This window comes from Triturus cristatus, chromosome 12 (assembly GCF_964204655.1).
Source record: "Triturus cristatus chromosome 12, aTriCri1.1, whole genome shotgun sequence".
In the NCBI taxonomy this organism is placed as follows: domain Eukaryota; kingdom Metazoa; phylum Chordata; class Amphibia; order Caudata; family Salamandridae; genus Triturus; species Triturus cristatus.
In genome coordinates this window covers 710,180,533-710,200,670 of record NC_140595.1, presented here as the reverse complement: position 1 = coordinate 710,200,670, position 20,138 = coordinate 710,180,533, and the positions used below count along the sequence as shown (strand labels likewise).

Here is a 20,138-nt window from a genome sequence, read left to right as displayed (position 1 = left end):
TATACATTTCTTACAGCCTCCAGAGGACATTATGGTTAGGCATGGGAGTCTCATTAGGATTAGAATCTCTTTGGTCTTTTGAGACTCCTAAATGTATTGACTGAATAGAATAGTACCAATATGCTTGTTCTGAATGGCAGCTGTTGGGACAAGAACATTTCCTTTGTGAGACACACTTGTGAGATTGGGGCTAAAATATAAATACAGGATAATCAATGCTCAGTCATGCACTAACGGCAGGGGAACACACAAATTTAGTGTCAGTCCTTTAACATGAGTGACGTCCTAGCCCTATCTTGTCACCTCCAGGGGCGCACCAAGCATGCCCTCATTTATTTGATAATGTACTATAATCCCTGTTGGTTTAGTACGTAGAATGGTGGTGGCATCACACCATGTGTTGTGAATCAGTAGTTGTGACCAGATCCTTTATCTGTGTCAATGTAATGTAGGCCTGCTGCTCTGCTGCTATAAACCTTTGCGCTAACCCAGATCTTAGCTCAACCATCCCAAATTGATGCTATATGTGTGTAATGTGGCCAGTTGTACATGCACTGTGTGTATAAATGAGCCAGAGTAATTGAGGCCTAGGGGTTCCATTTGGAAACTCCTGGCCTGTTTCTGTACAGAAGATGGAAGTGAGGTTGCTTTCCCAAACAGTGGAAGTGTATAGCTGACATTTTTGAAGCTACAGGGTGGAGACCTAGATGCTGAAGTTGGGAAAGAGGAGACATGGCTTCCTTAGAAATTCAATTAGGTTGTTTTGCTTTGTGGAGCTGCTAAATAATCTTCCTGAGCACTGCCATTTGGCGAAGGGTGAGAACTCAGTCGCTAATGTTCAGGGTGAGGGCGTCCCTTTAAGTAATGCCTTCTTTTTTTCTGTTTCCTGATCACGCTTCAGTGTGACTGTTGATAGCCTGGTGCAGAAAGCTCACACCTCTGTGTGACTCTGTGGAGTAGGACACCCTGTCATACTTCCAGTTGTCTTTAGACAGGTAAAAGTGTGGCTCACAGAGTACTCTGGCAGACAACAGCAGTCCTCTGACAGTCAGTCTCCCAGAGGTATGTGGACATAACCTGGAGTCTTGCTTGGAAGGATGAAACTGTTCCCGGGATCTCAAGCAGCTGGAGCCCAACATACTTGCTGAGCAACTGAAGGAGCCTGCCAACCCTGCAGTAGTTATGATTATCCAGGGAACACTAGAAGCAGCTTCTCCTGGTGGATTGTGGGTCCATTTAAATAGTAAAGCTGAGGAGAACAATCTGCTTGCTTAAAGGTATGTGAGTGTAATCTTGTGGATGAGTGGTTCCATTTGGGAACCCTGGTACTAATAAACTGTGCCACTGCATTAACGGTGTGCCCAGTTTGATCATGTCATTGCATCAATGAAGTTTGCCTGAGCAGGCTATGCTGCAGTAATACTGGACTGTAACACTGCAAAAACACATTTTACCAGTGGTGGGGTTGCACCACCCCAAAGACAGTAATGAGGTGAACTGTGACCTCATGACAAGTAGCAGCCTTTTTTCAATTTGCCAGAGCCCTGGGCCTGCACAGGCAGCCTCTGCTGGCTGCTACTTTATGAAGCAAGTGTGGGAGAACCTCCTGCCAGCATTTCTTCCTGGAAGAGGGAGTGAGCCAAATGCATGGGGTGGATCCTTACCGGCTACTCAAGAATGATTGAACATCTCCACGGCAGTGAGAATTAACACTGCAGGACTTATGAGCAAACTGAGCACACAAACTAGTAAGAAGGCGAAAGCTGCACCTGTGCCTTGATACTCACCCCCAAAAAGCACACACCCTGTTAGTGGGAACCTACCCAATCTATCCAGGAGAGACATATGGGTTGAGAGGAGGTGGAGTCCCAGGATCTGAGGTGCATTACTACTAAGTATTGAGTTTTCTGTTTGTACTAAAGTATTGTTAATTATCAAAGTAAAACACTAACTTAGACAATCTGTTATTGCACTGCTGAGCGATTGTTGAGTTTTGCGTTCGAGCACTCTCGTACTACCTCCCTGGGAAGGCTGTGGCTGCTCACTATCACTACCAGTACAAGTGCTGAAGGAGTTTTACTTGCCCTCGTTTTGGGGAGCCTTAAGAGGATGGAACCCAGGGCATCCAGGGCAAATTACCCCAACAGCTTATGCTTGCCCTGTGGCCCTCTGAAATGGGTCTCACAGTAACAAAATACAGATAGCGTTCCTTGGTCGAGGGAAGAAAAACTGGGGTTCCTGACAAGTAGCTAGTACTTATTTCTCATTACTAACTTGCTTCAATTTTATCGGGTTATGGCAGAGTGAGATTGACTCAATGCAACTTTACCTAGCAACTATCAAAAACAAAGTGTTATAATTTTTTTATGGTTTTTGGAGGATCAGAGATAAGTCATAGAATCTGACTGAGGATCCCGCCTTAAGAATCGTCCGAGCAAAGTTACTGCCTTTTCTACTTTATGGTAAGGTGGTCTTTCCAGAGAGATTTGGCCTAACACTTGACCACAGCCAGTGTAACCCCTTTAAAAGGCTGTCCAGTGTGCCCAAGCCCTCCTCGTATCAGGCCTAAGTTTGACCAGGTTAAACAGGTCGTAGCAATGAAAGCTACCCTCTAGAGGTTCTGTCAAAATGAGAAATGAGAAGAAGGTTCCTTAGCTAGTATTATCTGGGAAACCATTGATGGTCAGGAGGATTCTTCAATTAATGTGTGGACCGGGCTGATGGTGGATACTAATTTGAAGAGCTTGACTAATGTCTGGGCTGGTAATGCAACCAGGAATTCAAGAATATTATTAAAAGACAACTTAAATTGAACATTGCAGTTATATTATGGATTCCTTCTATGAACGTTAACAACAAGTTTAATTATTTGTTCCACTTCTGTGAAAACTATACTAAAAATTAATCAATTTATATGTATCCTTATCCCCTTTTCAGAATTAAGCCTGGACACTGTTTCCAAGGTGGCTGATCTCTGTAGGCCTTGCAATTTATAAGAATGAATCAATGATGCACATTCTTTGCAGATGTAAAGCCCTTCTAAAAGAAAGATGATTCTGGTGACCTCAGAGTTTCCTGCAGTAAGTTATCTTACTTGCAAAAAGGTAGCAAACCTTTTCTTTTAACTGTGATAATACTGGATCTTTACATAAAATGGTTACATTTCTGATTGTGGCTATTAGAAATTGGGTTTCTAGTTGGCAGAGGTATACACCATGTCTAACAGGGACCACCACTCTAGTCAGCGTATGTCAGATACATGGCATAAATTAACCTGTGCTCAACCTCTGGTAGCCTGGCACAGAGCAGTCAGGCTTAACTTAAGAAGAAATTTGTAAAGTATTTTGCACACTTTAATTACAGTAACACATTGCAAACACCACAGAAACATTAAGAATATGTATCTGATTGAAACAAGACCAGAACAACAAAAATCCAATGATTAAAACTTGAAATATGAATTTTAAATATTAAATGTAAATCAGTGCTTAGAGGTCACTTGCGGTCTAAAGGTTACTTGAGCTAATGAGGGATGGTGCAAATCCAAAGTTCAGGCTGACCACGATGGAGGGCATGCTGACTAAAAACCCATGCAGGGTCTACTGAAAAGTACCTTATTTGGGGCAAAGCGTCGACTTTGAGAACACAATGCTTTGGTTCTGATTCATGCAGGTCAGGCAATGCCTTGTCGTCAAGCCTTTCAGATGGTGTTGAAGGAATGGCACTGCATCACCATCGAGCTGCACTGGATTGGCACTGCGTTGTTGTTGAGGTTCGCAGTCAGGACCCGCATCGTCATTGATTCGGCACTGCATCAGTGTCGAAAGGCGATGCATCAATTCTTCTCATGCAGTGGGGTCAGTGTGCTGGTTTTTGCAGGAAAACAGCAGCTGAACCCATTTCTGATGCCCAGAACTGGAGGGACCTCACTTCAGGCAAGGGTAGGACTAACAAACTGCAGAGTCCAGCAGCACCAGGAGAGTTGCAGGAAGCCTTTTGTGACTCTACGACTTCTGAAAACAGGTGGCAAGCCATCAAGCCCTTGGAGAATCTAAGGTCGAAGGATGAACAGAGCAGCTCCAGTCCTATTCACTCCCAGGCAGAAGCAGCAAGCAGCATGCTAACAAACAGAGCAAGTTGCAAATTGACAGTCCCTCCTATAGTACTGCAATAAGTAGGTAGCAGGCCAACAAAGCAAAGAAAGTAGAAAAGTGGCAGTCTTTCCTGTCCTGCTGCACAGCAGCTCTTCTTCCAGATAGAATGTCATTGGTTCCAGTAGAGTTCTGATTTGGTGGTGTCAGGGGTCCAGTACTTATATCACAATGTGCCTTTGAAGTTGGGGAGACATCAAAGAGGCCTTTGAAGATCACAGGGTCCCTGCCTTTCTTGCCCTGGCTCCAGACACACAGCAGGGGGGTATACAGCTCTTTGTGTTGGGACAGATACAGCCCTTTTTCAAGGGCTAGTGTCAGCTCTTCCCTCCCAATCTGCATCAGGAAGGTCCATCAGCCTGGTGATGGGCCATCAGGATGCAAATATCACACTCCAGCTCCCTTTGTGTGACTGTCTAGAGGGAAAGCACAAAGCCCAGCTTTCAACCTAACCGAGACGTGTTTTCAGATATAGGCAGAGTCACAGAATTTTTGAAGTATGTACCTGTCAATTTTCTAAAAGTGGCATTTTCAGACCTGCAATTTAAAAACAACTTTACTAAAGATGTGTTTATAAATTTTGAGTCCAGAGACACCAACCTCCAATTTTGTATCTGCTCTCAATGAGAAATCGCACTTAAAATATGTTTTAAGGTAATCCCCATGTTAACCTATGGGATAGATATGCCTTGCAGTAGTGAAAAACAAATTTAGCTGTATTTCGCTACCAGTACATGCAAAACAAACATGTTTATGTGTCCTACCTTTTACATACACTGTACACTACCCAAGGGGCTACCTAGTTCTTACCTTAGGGGTTACTCACATGTAATAAGTAGGAAGGTTTGGGCTTGGCAAGTAGTTTCACTGGCTAAGTGAAAATGGCAGTTAAAAACTGCACACACAGGCTCTGCAATGGCAGGCCTTAGCCATGTTTAAAGGGCTACTCAGTGGGTGGCACAATCAGTGCTGCAGGCCTACTAGAATTCTAAACATGTGTACACCTATACCATGAATACCTTTTTCTTTTCTTTATCAAAGACCATGTTACTACTCCATGTCTTTTTGGCCAATAGCGACTTTTAGTTATTTCATACAGTTCTACCTGCTCCTCCTCACACACCTACATTATTGATCCTTTGTGTGAACTAATGATTTATCACCTTCCATATTATTAAATGGCATGTATATAGGTGGAAGCATCCATACATTATATTGATTATGCAACATCAAAACCTCTTGACTCTTTAAAAGGCATCTTTACTTCAGAACCCACCACATAATCATTATGCGACGTGAGACAAACATACAGAGCACATTAATGACAATTATACATAAACATCACATTTAAAAATGGGAGACATACATTCAATACAACATTTCTACATAATATGACAAATTACTTGTTATTGACTCAAACGTACATGTGTCCTACAAAGATAATTACATATTATAATATGTGTGAAATAGTCTCCAACATAACTACTGAAGGCTAAATAGTTCAATAAGCTCGAGATATTTTGTTTCACTCAGAAATTTGGACCTAGAGTACGATATGGGCCTTTGTGGTTAGAGTTAATTTGTTAGTCTTGGAGGTAATATGTCCTCCTTGACCTTCCAGTGTCTCTCCTTTCTCCTTTTCTTTGGGAATAACTATCTCCTGGACACCTTTTGTATACCAACACTTTCAGACTTTCTGTTTAGGCCTAGAGTTTTTTTGTGAATGTCTTCTTCAGGGCTATGCATGTACATGTATGGGACACATTCGTGTGATGCCAGGGTATTCCACCATTAGATATTTGGAAGATAAAATGCTCGGAATGGTGTAATTGTGCTTAGTCGCCTTTGCATTTTATAAATGTGGAGGGTGAATTACTGCATTTCTGGATAACCCTTCATGTTTCATGTGGACAGGTACATTTCTACTCCTTTGCGGATTGTCTTTTACGGCGCCCATACCGGGGGCGTCTCAGGCATTCAGTATTTCATTTTTCGGTTACCCCCATCTTTTTTTCAGGCTTGGGATTCCTAATGTTGTATCATAGCAGCTTACTTTCTTGATTCAAATGGAGGTCTGTTGCCGCCAGGAAATTCAGTTTACCAAGTCCAAAAAAAGGTTTGAGGCAACCGGAAAAATTAAATATTGAATGCCTGAGACCTGAATACATGAATATGCATTCTAGTAATATAGCAGTTCCACACGCCACCACAATCTGTGAGTAGCTTTGTGTCCGTTGTCACTTCCATCTTCATGGGATCAGTCTTAGGGATAGTACTACTCATAGTTGCATATTTAGGCATAACAATCACACATTTACATTTTTTTCAGAAAAAGTAGGTACTCCAGATTGAAGACTTTTTTCTTCTTTGGTTCTCTGTCCCTCTTTGGCTTCACAGTACAGGAGACCTCTGCCCTTCCCGTTGGACCCTTGGCCACTAAAGGTCAACATTAACCATTCATAGGCTTTTTTTCAAGTTTAAATAAGAGGTATGGGAACTCTTTTGCCAAATTAAAATCATGTAAGAATCTCATTCCCTTTAGATGCCACTCACTTTGATTCTGGGTAAAATCATGGAAGAGCTGTGAGGACAATCAGAAACCTAACTCCTATATTAACTGACAGTTGTACTTAGGCTTTCACCATAGAGGATTAAGGTGATCATCGGCACAAAAATATAAGGAGAAAAACACATACTGACCAAATACCATACATAAATATCTGCAGACAAAATACTGTCTGGTCTAATTATTTTTAATTCAATCACATTTGTTGCCCAGCTGTAGTAAGTGAGATTAATTTACTATATTAACTTGAGTATTCACACAATTTGCACCAACTGATTGAGAGCACATCTGTGAAGATGGAAAAGTCCTCTATGATAACATATGAACCCCTGTCCTGAGTGCAGAACTGTACTGTAGTCTGGATCCCTAATGCTGATTTTTGGGGACACAGGCAAACACAGATCGATTGTATGATAGAGGCACGCATGGCTAAACTATGGGTGCCTCTACCACACAGCCCGAACTGCAAATGCATCTTAGCCACTCATTCCTTTACCATGCGTGCCTTTACCACGCAATTTCGTTGTTAAGGCATGAATGGTAAAGGGGTAAGAGTGGATTAGGTCGCCAGTACTCTAGCCCCCTTCTCCTCGTCCTAAGCTACAAACCCCCAAGCAGCCCCACCCCCGCTCTGAGACCCAAAAATTGAAAACTTCCCATTCTCCTCCACCTGCCCTTAGACCTAAATCCTGCATGTTAACATACACAACCCCAACTCCCTCCTATGCCCGCGCTGTCCCTATCCCTTAACATACACTATCCCGAACCCCCTCCCACCCGTGCGATGCCCCAACTCCTTCCACTGCCCTTAGGCCTAAGACCTTAACCCATAATTTAAAAAACTATCCTGATCCCTCCCCTGAACTCTACTACTACTGATTTTTTTTTTTATTCGATCACATTCATTGCCCAGCTGTGGTAAGTGAAATCAATTTACTATTTTAACTTGAGTATTCACATGATTGCACCAACTGATTGGGAGCACATCTCAGGGATGGCTGGCTGGTTCGACCAGGTAGAGTGCCAAAAGCACTAATCTCATAGTGGTGGAAAGCTACCTCCTTTACCAAGAGTTGAGTAGCATGAACACCGTGGTGGCAGCATACTGTGGAGCGATCAGTAGGAGTGAACAGGCCCTTTTTACCCTGTGTCACTAGAGTGAGGTATAAAGTCTCACTCACCTTTTTTAAAGTTCAGCTGCTGTGTGCGTAACTCAGCTTTGGCCTATATCAGGTTGGATGTAGGGTGCTGCACAGTACAGCACAGGAGTGGTGACTTGGTGCATGATATATGTGGACCTGTGAAGCATACGGTACAGGGATAGGACAGTGCTGTGCAGCACAAACATGATTTGTGCATGTACTGAATTTATGTATGCCTAGGAGGAATACATTACATGAAATATATTTTGGTGTGCAGTGCATGAGTGTTAGAAATTGGGTTTCTGGTTGGCAGATGTATGCACCCTGTCCAGGAAGGTATCACAATACTAGTCAGGGTAAGTAAGATACACATTAAAAGTTTACCTGTGCTCACCCTCTGGTTGCTGGGCACTGAGCTGGTGGCTAAACTAAAGAGGCAATGTGTAAAGTATTAGTTACACACACACACACACACGCACACACACACACACATGCATACTCACACAGTAACACAATGAAAACACCACAAAAGACTCCACTCTGGTTTTGAAAAATAGACAATACGTTTTTAAATATATCAAGACCAGAATGAAAAAAATCCAATAAGTAGAAGATGAGTTATGATTTTTTTATAGAAAAACAAAGAGTTCTAGTGCACAGAAGCAATAAGCACCAATGGGGGTTATCTGGTAACACTGGACCGGGGCAAAGGCAACAGTTCAGACTGTCAGCAATGGAGCACAGGCTGGGGACAGAAACCATGCAGGCCCGGTAAATTGAATACCTTGATCCTGATCGCAACAGTGAGATGCGGGGTTCAGACAAGCAATGTGTTGATGTTGAGCCAGCAGTTGAGGTGATGCATCAATTTTCTCCACAATGCATCAATTTTCTCCACACATTGGTGGTGATGCATCGGTTCCCAAGATGAAGCGCATCACTGAGATGTGTTGGTTCAGAAGTATGATACACCAGGTTTCTCCATGGAGTCGAAGGGATGTGTCTATATCTCCACACTGCTGCAGTGTTGATGCGCTGTTCCGACGCTTCGGCCTCTCAAGGCGATGCAGTGGTTCAGAGAGTGATACACCGATTCCTCTCCTGCAGCAGGGTTGATGCACCAGTTCTGCTACACGCAGACTGGAGATGTGTTGATTTCTCTGCTGCAAGTATCTGGGTCCACTTCCCGTGAACCAAGCAGAGGAGGAGGAGTAGAGACCTTAATAGCCCTGAGTCTTAAGCAACAGGAAACAAGCTAACAAGCCCTTGGAGATCACTTTGGTTCCAAGCAGAGTCCAGCTCTTTGTCAGCAGGGTCAGAGAACAGCAGGCAACAAGGCAGCATAGCAGAAAAGCAGTTCATCTAGATCAGCAGTCCAGCATCAGTTCTTCTGAAACACCTCAGTTACAGGTCCAGAATTGCCTGATTTGGTGGGGTCAGAGACCCAGTACTTTTACTGAGTTGTACCTTTGAAGTGCGGGTGACTTTAAAGAAGGACCGTTAAAGTGCGCAGAAGCCCTTTCTTCCCAGCCCTGGCTCCAGACTAGCTATGGGGGTAATCAGCCCTTTGTGTAGGGTCAGGACACTGCCTACATAGGTGTAAATATCAGTTCCTCTCTCCCTGCCGCCCAGGAAGAGCCATCAGAATGCAGATGAGTATTCAGGCACACCTAACATTACTGTGTTTATGGCTATCTAGAAGGGATGTACAAAGTGAAGCTGTTACCGACCCCAGACGTGTATTGGTGACAGGCTACGGGCATACAGAGCTGTACAAGCAGAGAAATGTCCAATTTCTAAATGTGGCATTTCTAAAATAGCAATGTTAAATCCACCTTTACCTGTAAAGAGGATTTTCCATTACAATTTCAAAGATATAAAATATGTTCCTTTCTAACCAGAATTACAGCTCTAAAATGTATTAAGGAGTTCCCAATGTTAACCTATGAGAAGAGTAGGCCTCACAGTAGTGAAAACAAATCTAGGTTTTTTTCACTACCAGGACGTGCAAAACATGGCCTACCTTTTACTCATGGTGCACCCAGCCCTATAGGATACCTAATGCCTCTAGCATTCTACCCCAGCCCGGTACATGCAGATGATCACGGCGCACATGGAGCTTGGTATTACATGTCTTTATTCATCAGCGTGGAACCATTAACTGAACATTCTATGTTAATAATTCTATAACCCACACCCATGCATTATGTCCCCATTCTACAGAGTCCGTCAGGAACCAAAAGGATCCTGTTATCTCTAACTCACAAGACATCACATCTCCTCCTGTGTTAAATAAAAAGTACCAGTAATACCTATATATATTAATACTTTTAATAAGTTGTTTTGGGACTTGAATCAATCACCCAGATCTGGTTGTGTGAGGTTGCAAAGTTACAGGAAAAGTGTCTGGAACTGGCACTGGTGACAGAAACACCGGCACAGTCACTGCACTCTCCAGACTCTCAGGTGGGCAGATTTCACTTCTGACATTGGGAGCGCGAGAAGGTCTAGGCAGGTGCTTGAAATGCAAAGAATCTTGTGTAACGGAATTTCCAGGATGGTGTGCTGTCACCATGTGTCCCTTATCTTACTAGTCATAGCTCTCAGTGAGTCAATATCAAAAGGACCATAAGACTTATGTTTCCGTTTCTGCAGGCAATAACTTGGTGTCCTCTGTTGAACACAGTGCTCCGAGCACTGCAGCGTCAATCCTCATAAGTCTTCATTTGATATTTGTGAGATGAGTCAGTAGTACGAAGTCTATCAATGTCCATAGATCTCTAATTGGTCCATTTTGAAAAGGTGGTGCCAATGGCTCTCCCAAACATTAAGGTGGCAGGGCTCTCACGTGTGGTAGAATGCACAGTTCACCAGTATACACAAGCTGATTTGAGTTCAAGCTTTCCATTGCACTGAACGTTCTTTTTGAGGGTGCTCATAATCTCTCGACCACACCATTTTCTTGTGGCCAGAGAGGTGTACGTTTCTGATGCTTGACATTTAGATGAGTGAGAAAATCTTTAACTCAACTGTTGAAAGGTGGGCCATTGACAGATATTCACAAGGGGAAAACGTGAATAGTCATCAACAATTACTAGTAGATCTTGTCCATTGTCAAGAGGAAAAAATAAGTCAATTGTGATTTTTTCCCATGCATGCTTTGGAAGATCAAACATTTTCAATTGGATGTGGGGTTGTCTTGGATGACAAACAGCTGCAGAAATGACATGCTTTTACCTATTACAACAACAGGAAATGAACTCTGTACCTTTAAAAAGAAAACATTGCACTTGAAACCGTGCCCGTGAACAAGGAGTGAGTGAAACTCCGAAACGCGTAGGGACTTCCGTTTCCTTTAATAAACGTCTTCTTACATAGAGACCATGGCACCAGTGAGTTTTATTACTGCATATACTGGATTGTGTTTTTATATATATATAAATCAGAGATAAGAAGATCTCTAGGAGTTAGCTGCTGACCCCGTACTTCAGCATACACAGATGAAAGCTCCACATCACAGATATTGTCACAATCTTTTCTCTTGAAAGGTCCCTCTCCAAGTGTGTTTTCCCTATCTCTGTTTACCTATATGACAGAAAGTATGTGTTCCCAAATAAAAGCTGCATTTGGGTGTTTTGTCTAGGTGCTAGTGCCTAACCAGAACAAAATCGCAAGGGGCACTGTTGTTTGACCATGTCTACATGTTCAGACTAAATCCCAAGAAAAGAACAGAGCACAAAACAACAGCGTGTTTTGTGTGAAAGTACTTTGTGCCATAAAGCAAAATATGGCTCTAGGGTAACGTGTGCAAAGCAATGGAAAATCTGCAATGTGCTCATTCTAATATAGGGAAAAAGACAATGGCCTGCTTAGGGTGCAGAGACAGAATATCGAGTCAAAAATATCGATTTGCACAAATATCGAGTCATAAATATCGTGGGTCAGGAATATCGACAAATTCTCTTGGTCAAGAATATAGATTTTAGGTAAGTAATTTCAATGTTTAAAATATCGAAGTGTTTACTATTGTTTGCAAAAATATAGTTGTTAAAAATATTGATTTTTTTTTATTAATGTCATGTATTTTAGTTTACATTTTATATGTATAAGATGTATGTTTTTTGTATAAGAATTGTTTATATTTTTATTTTATGTGCTAACATTTTTGTAGTTATTATTTTTTTTATTCGAATTTTGCGTTTTTAGTTCCGTAGCGGATTGTGGGTTTATAGGGGAATTGTGTGGGAAGTAATTTAGTTATATTAAATTTATTGAATATTTTTTATTCATTAATATTTGTTTGATTGAGATGTTATACTGTGAAATGTGTAAAGTAATTTATTATGAATTAATTAATAATTTGTTGTTAATTAATTTTAATTAATTATTTAGTAATTCATTATGGTACTTGTGTAATTAATTTTAGGTGTGTGTTGTGGTGTTTATAGGTGTAAATGGTAGGAATGGTGGGAAGTAATTTATTTTTAATTGATGAATTAATAATTAGTTGTTCATTAATTGTGTCATTAATTGTAGGTGTGCGATGTGGATATTATAGTATTAAAGCATGTGTACTCAATGAAAGTTTATTATTTGTTTTATTAAGACTTGTTTAGATTATTAATTATGTTAATTTTGGAAATACATTTAAAAAAATGTAAACTTTTTTCTTATTGGTGTGGTGTTATAGGGTAGGAAATAAAATAAATACATTTATGTTTTAAATATTTTTTTTGTTTGTTAATATTTGCTCCTGTTAAATAATTATTGTTTATAAATGTATTTATTAATTTGTTATATATAATATTTGTAGCTTTTTTGTTATATGTAATTAATATTATAATATGTGTTATTTTTATATGTTTCATATATTTAATCGTATATTTTTAAAAAAAACATATTTTTATGATGGAAACATCATCTACAGGCCGCCTGGCCCTCGTGCTCCCTTCACTGATGTCATCACTGACCTCATTGCACCCCATGCCCTCGCATCCACAGACTACATTCTACTCGGAGACCTAAACTTCCACTTGGATAATCATGATGACTCAAACACCTCCTACCTCCTATAGAACTTCACCAACATAGGACTGAAACAACTAGTCACCAACCCCATTCACACAGCAGGACACACACTCAACTCCGTCTTCACTGGAGGAAACATCATCTCCTACAGCCACACCACAGAACTCCTCTGGACAGATCACCACTGCATCCACATCTCCTTCAAAAACCCACAGTACACAAGCACCCCACGCCTCCCCCACAGAAGCTGGAACAAAGTCAATGAAGAACAGCACACCTCCACCCTCAACAGCACCCTACCACTGACTACGTCAGATGCAAACACCGCAGCACGTAACATCCACCACTGGATCGCAAACTGCACCTACACACAGAAAATATCGATGGAATAAAATATCTCTGTTTTAACTTCGATATTTCTGTATGTTGCTGCATTTTGGGTAACGTTTGAGCCAGAAACAAGGTTTTTTTTGTTCAAATATACAGATTATGCAGCAGATGTTGGAATATGTGGCAAAAAAGGAAAATTTATAATTATGTGACAGGTGCTCAGGAATTCCGCTGCATAGCACTTACCGGTGGTACCAGAAGGGCTGCTTGGCCCACAAAGTTCCTCAAGAGTAAAGTGGATTTAATCCACCACTCAGTAGTGTGCCAGGAGGCTCGTTTGCAGAGTGGTGGTGAACGGCAGGCAAGGCCTCCTAAGACCTCTTAGCAATCCCACTGTGTGAGACTTGCTGGAGGTAAGAGGAGGGGGAGTTGGACCTCAAAACATCCTCAGGGCCAACTACCCCTCCTATTACCTCCAGTAAGTTCCACACAACAGCATTGCTAAGTTCTCATAGCAAGCCATGCCCCCTTTGCCCACCACCCCTTCCCTTGACCTTTTTTGGCCACGGGGTCCCCATCCACAGGGGTCTGAGCCATTTTTTTTTAAATACAAAGAAAAGGGGATGTGCGGCTGATTACGGACCCCCGGGGACACCAACCCGCGGGCTAGGCCTTTGTTTAATAATTTTTTGTAAAGGGGAGGGGGCTGAGCGACCCCCTCTCCAGGCAGATTTTAGCCCCGTGGACCCCATCCCCCGGTACTGGCCTTTTAAAAAAAGATTCTAAAATGTGTTAAAGAAGGGGGACCACATGACAACTCTTACCTGGGCCAGTTTTGGCCCCCAGGGACCCCATCCCCCGGGGCCTGCACTCTATTGTTATGGCAAATCCTTTTTTATAATTTTTTTGAAAAAGGGAGGGAGGCCTAGTGCAATGCAATGCAGGAGCTGGCATTGCTTTTGGGCAAAGGGAGCTGATGACATGCAGCTCCCTTTGCCCAAAAGCAGTACTGCTTCACTTTGTGTAAGCAAGATCAGTTTTCCTGCCATAGGAAGCAGAAACTTGCTGTGACAGGGCAGGAGCAGTGCTCCCATCCTGCCATAGCAAATTGCAATGTCCCAGGGGTGGGCACCCTGAGACATTGCTGGAGCCAGCCCTGGGGTGTGGCGGTCCCCAGGGCCATGGAGGGGACCAGGTGGGGAGCCATGCTGCCCCCTCCCAGCATTTGCACAGTACCAGGGAGGTGGTGGTCCCCAGGGCCGGGGGTCAGTTACAGACCCCCCATAAGTGAATTAATCAATGCCCCGTGGAGATGGCGGTCCCCGGGGCTGCAGCAATTTCCAGGGCTGACTGGGGGTATAAGGCCCCCACATTTAAAGAGTAATGGCCCAGGGAGGTGGCGGTCACCAGTGGCACTTTGGGGGGCCCGTGAGGCCCCCCTACCCAAAATTAAGGAATGCCCAGGGAGCGCAGGGGGGTAGGAACCCCCATGCATTTTTTATAAAAAGATCCTCAGAGGTGGCAGTCCCGGGGCTGCAGGGGGGCGCATGCCCCCTGCATATCAATAAAATTGCCCTGGGGAGTTGGCAGTCCCAGGGGCTGCTGGGGCCTGGAAGGGCCCCTACATCACATTTTGGCACTGCCCCAGGACATGACCCAACCGGGGGTTTAATTAAACAAAGCACAGGAGACCGCAATATTTATTTTTTTTCTGCCAGGAATCGCAGACCCTATGTGAATCCAGCTGGAAATATAAAAAAAATGGGTTTTTTGGCCCGCGGGATTCCTGTGGGACCCCCTAAGCAGGCCTAGGGAGTCAGGGGGTTCCTACCCTCCCTCTTTTGTTCTTTTTCACCTTTTTTCTTGCGACTCAGTTTAAGTCACAAGATGGCTGCCACACTTCCTGGTTTGAAGTGTTGGCAGCCAATCACAGTCACGCTAGTGATCTGGACGGTTCGATGATCCACTGCAGTCACCAGATACTAACATTATTTTAATATGAATTTCTCAGGAACTACAGAACGGATTTACACCATTTAATGAAAAGAGTGCTTTTGGGACCAAGAGCTACCTTTTTGCCAAATTTGGTGTTATTCCGTTCAGCAGTGCAAGCTGTAGCCCTGTCGGAAGTTTCCTATGGAAATTAACATGGAGAAAACACGCTTGGGGATCCCCTATTTTTTTCGGCCCCCGCTTGACAAATCACCCCAAAACTTGCAAGAAAGGAGCTGACCTGAGCGCCCCATCAGTTTTGAAAATGTAGCGAAGATACGTCAAGATATTGGCAAAAGAAAAAATGCTTTTTGAATAGAAACAAAGTCCTAACTATTACTACCTACTGGGGACCGCCAGTAGGTAATATATATATATATATATATATATATATATATATTGATAGATAGATAGATAGATAGATAGATAGATAGATAGATAGATAGATAGATAGATAGATAGATAGATAGATAGATAGATAGATAGATAGATAGACAATCGGCCCAAACTTTAACTTTGTTCTGGTCCAGCGCAACGAGATACCCTATTTTTAGAGCAATTTGCTTCTGAGCGCTACACTACATTTATTATTTTTGTTGTTTTGGCTTGCTTTGTTTAGAATATAGTATTCTAGTTTTGTAAAGATGTGCAGAGTCTTTTTGTTTTCTATTCATTCTGTTACTGTGTGTGTGAGTTGCACAACAACTTTAAACATTGTCTCTTTAGATTAGCCTGACTGCCCTGTGCAAAGCTACCAGAGGGTGAGCACAGGTAATCTCTGATGAATATATGACTTTCCCTAACTAGGATTGTGGTTCCTGCTTGTGCAGTCTCTCAACCAGCAACCAAATTTCGAATGCTCTGTTTTTCTCAAATATATTCATTTCTGGATTGTTTCCTTAAATGTCGGTCTTGATCATGTAAATGTCCTTAATTTTACACATGGCAATGCAGGATAATTTGATTCCAAAAAAGTAACCTTTTATGGTGATTGGCTTTCATCAGTTAAACACTTTTTAAAATTGGAGGTCTTCAAAATCATCTGCATGCATAGTTTTTATGTTTTTTGCATGTAGTAGAATTTCAGTAAAGGCTCCACACAAAAGTGTAAAGAGCTATCAGGTCCAAAGAACGAGTTTAGTCTTTTATACCCAAAAATACAAACATTAAATGTGATACTGTGCATGGCATCTTTTCACACATGCCTGTAAGGTTTAGAATTTTATTTTTTAATGTACCAATTCTTTGAAAGGTTCCATCAAAAGCTGGTGAATTTAGGCTAAAAACAATGGTTCGAAAGAAATGGACCTTCTGACATGTTTGACACTGCCTTCTTACTCCCTCCCAAGTAAGAGCTATACAAATTCAGCTAACCTACTAGTGGAGGTATCTCCCTAGACCTGCCATTAAGTGTTTGCCTTGATCAGGAGCTTACTTTAATTGTCCCTTTCTGAAAGTGTCTTGCCCTTTGCTAGTCTCACCAGCAGATGTGCTTTTTATCCTAAATTGACCAACATCTTGACAATGGTTATCTGTGAAACAAAATCCTTCACAGTATTGCTATGGATTGCTAAATGGTCTGCTATAAATTGTCCAGTGTCACCATTTTTAAAAAGAGTTCGGAGTTTGACCACATTTTCTAGGAAATCAAACCTTTTCCATTTTAGAGGTTATTGGGTCAACAACCCGACACTTCATATAACTTTACTTTCTCTCGTCGGAAAATCCCTGCTATCAAGATACTGAATAGCTTTTCCTGGATCCTGTTGAATCATATGTTTGGACACTGGACTCCTTAACTGAGGCAAATGGAATCTCAATTCATTACATAAAGTTAGCAACTGAGACTGCAAAACATTGTCTTGGAAATCAAGTTATGAGATTTAAGTGGAATTTCTTACATGATTGCGTAATCTAACAACACTTGTTATTTGAGATTATGTACTTGTAATCGTGAAAACGTTTTTCAATTGTTTGCCTTTGGAAAGATTTAAATTAATTAGCATACCAATTGCTTATTTTTCTACCTATTGTAACATAAAAATTAGTCAGATAGAGGATATTGAGCAATGTAATTCTTGCTGGCATTTAAAGGTCCTGGTGGCTGGTATATGTAAATAGAAATTAAACAATAAAATAATGCTTCTGGGTTTCTTGGTTTTCAGACCGACGTGTACCACATCCATGAAAAAAAGGACTTGGGGGATATCCAACTCATCCGCCTTCACAAAGAGCCCTTTTCTGTCTTCCCTGAGGACAGCTGGTTCTGCAGCAAAGTCAATGTGGAATCTCCTGCAGGAAAGATCTACCACTTCCCCTGCTACCGCTGGATCGAGGGATATCTCACCGTGGAGCTCCCTGAAGGGACAGGTAGAGCCCTGCTTAAATTAGACCATAGTACCCAATTCACAAAACTTATGTCTTACTCACAACCTAACTTTTTAGTTTTTGGAATTTCTAGATTATCTTGGTGCTAATATGTTTTTGGTACAGCCATCACAACATAAATATATGTAGTAACATTATATAGGGATAAAAATAGTAACTCTGGGGAAAAAAATCACTTAAGTAGTGTCAGGTCTATAAAGACACTGATAAAGTGAATTGATGCCATCTACATTTTGAAAAGGTACTGTCAGAGTACCATGGTGCTATGTCATGGGCTGTAAAAGAATCAATTTTCAGCAGTTCTGACTAGATTAGTTATAAAATTCCCAAAGTTCAACTCTGTACAAGTCTCTGTCAACAGCTCAAGCAGTGCAGGGCAAAACCATGCAAGCTTTGCAAGGTCTAACTCTTAAAAGGATTTGTTTAAAAATACAACTTTCCAAGTTCAATGCTCACAATGATTTTTTTCTTAATAGAGACAAACTTCAACAGCCCTGTGTGGCAGCAAATTCCTGGATCCTGATAGTCTCACCCTCTGTTGCCATCACCCAAGGTTTCCTGACATCCCACTCTCTATCACCTTTCCTGCTGCACACCTTGAGTTTAGCTATGCCTAGGAGGACTTTGGTCACAAAAACAAATATTCTGAGCACCAAATTCAACCTCAGGCTCTCAAATATGCCATACTTTAATTATTGTAACCTTTGCCCACTTTTAGTTAACTCAAGTAAGTCCCACACAGTGCAATTGCTAAGAGGTCTTTGGAGTCCACCATGCCCCCTTTCTCCAATACTCTGCAAATGCACCTCCTGGCAAACTACTGGTTGGGGGATGAAGTCCACTTTACTCATGATGGACTTTGGGGGTCAAGAAGCCCTCCTGGTACCTCCTGTAAGTCCTATGCTCCAGAATTCCTGAGCACTGGTTAGAGGCCCAGCCCCCTTTTTCCACCACTCTGCAAGCGCGACTATTAGTTAAACAAGTATTTGCAATGCAATAGGTCTCACATTTATTTTTATAGATGTTTTTTCAAGTGGAGTGGATGTACGCTGTGTGTAGTGGAATTATGTGGTATGTTGTGAAGTGAAATTATGTGGATAGAAAGTATGTGGTATTTAGTGTTTAGGAATTATGTTGATGGAGTGGGATTATGTGTTATGGAGAGTAATTATATGGTATGGTAGTCTGTGTTGTGTAGTTGTAACCTCAGGTTTCATCTTCCTCAATTTCATAGAAGCTAAACTATAAATTCAATGTGACACAAAAAAGAAACAACCACAGAGGAGCCCTTCTGGACCTAGTTAGAGATATGAGCAGGGCCACTGGAATCATGTGACTGTTCGGCCATGCAAACTTTGGCATAGTTATACATTTCCTGCATATGCCACATAATCCATCATATGCCACATAATCTGCAGATTTGAACAAAAAATACCCTTGTTTCATACTCAAATCGCTCAAACGTTATAAAAAATACAGCAAAATATATTACAGAGTGGTGGAAGACCCTTTGCAAAGCTGGAATGGTCATGTGCTACTTATTGCTAAATGTGGGTGTTAAATTGGTACTAATGGTGGGCAAACCTCTTTTACTTCTATCTGCACCTCTCTTGCCTCTTTTGCACCTCTGTTGCTTCTTTCTGCACATTTCTTCCTCTTTCTGCAGTTCTCTTGCTTCTTTCTGCACCTCTCTTGTCTCTTCCTGTAACTCCGTTCCTTTTTCTGCACTTCTCTTGCTTCTTTCTGCATCTCTCTTGCTTTTTTATGCACCCCGTGTGCCTCATTCTGCACCCTTCTTCCCTGTTTCTACACCTCTCTTGCCTCTTTCGGCAACTCTGTTCCTTTTTCTGTACTTCTCTTGCATCTTTCTGCACCTCTGTTGCTTCTTTCTGCTCTTCTTTTGTTTCTTTCTGCACCTCTCTTGCTTTTTCTGTACCTCTCTTACATCTTTCTGCACCTCTCTTGCCTTTTTCTGCACCTCTGTTGCTTCTATCTGCACTTCTCTTGCTTCTTTTTGTACCTCTCTTGCTTCTTTCTGTACTCCTCCAACCCCTTTCTGCACCCCTCTTGCCTCTTTTTGCACATCTCTCCCATTTCTGCATGTCTCTTGCCTCTTTCTGTACCTCTTTTGCCTCTTTCTGCACCTCTTTTGCCTCTTTCTGATTCCTCTTCCATTTCTGCACTTCTATTCCCTCTTTCTGTACCTCTCTTGCTTCTTTCTGTACTTCTCTTGCCTCTTTCTGCATCTCTTGCTTCTTTCTGCACCTTCTTGCATTCATCTTGCCTCTTTCTGTACCCCTACTGACTCTTTTGGCACAGCTCTACCGTTTCTGCACCTCGTTTGACTCTTTCTGCACCTCTGTTGCCTCTTTCTGCACCCTCTTGCCTTTCTACACCTCTGTTGCCTCTTTCAGCACCTCTCTTGCCTCTTTCTGCACCACCCTTGCCACTTTCTATACTTCTCTTGCCTCTTTTTGCACCTCTGTTGCTTATTTCTGCACTTCTCTTGCCTCTTTCTGTACCCCTCTTGCATCTTTCTGC

The 20,138-nt window shown here is 42.0% G+C and overlaps 1 protein-coding gene across 1 annotated transcript in view; it reads left to right on the top strand.

Moving 5' to 3' along the window:
* Positions 1 to 20,138, top strand: part of LOC146780370 (hydroperoxide isomerase ALOXE3-like) — a 250,144-nt gene that overhangs the window by 16,047 nt on the left and 213,959 nt on the right. Inside the window, exon 2 of the mRNA XM_085638542.1 lies at positions 17,375 to 17,579. Coding sequence (XP_085494668.1) covers positions 17,375 to 17,579 — 205 coding nt within the window. The remainder of the gene's footprint in view (positions 1 to 17,374; positions 17,580 to 20,138) is intronic.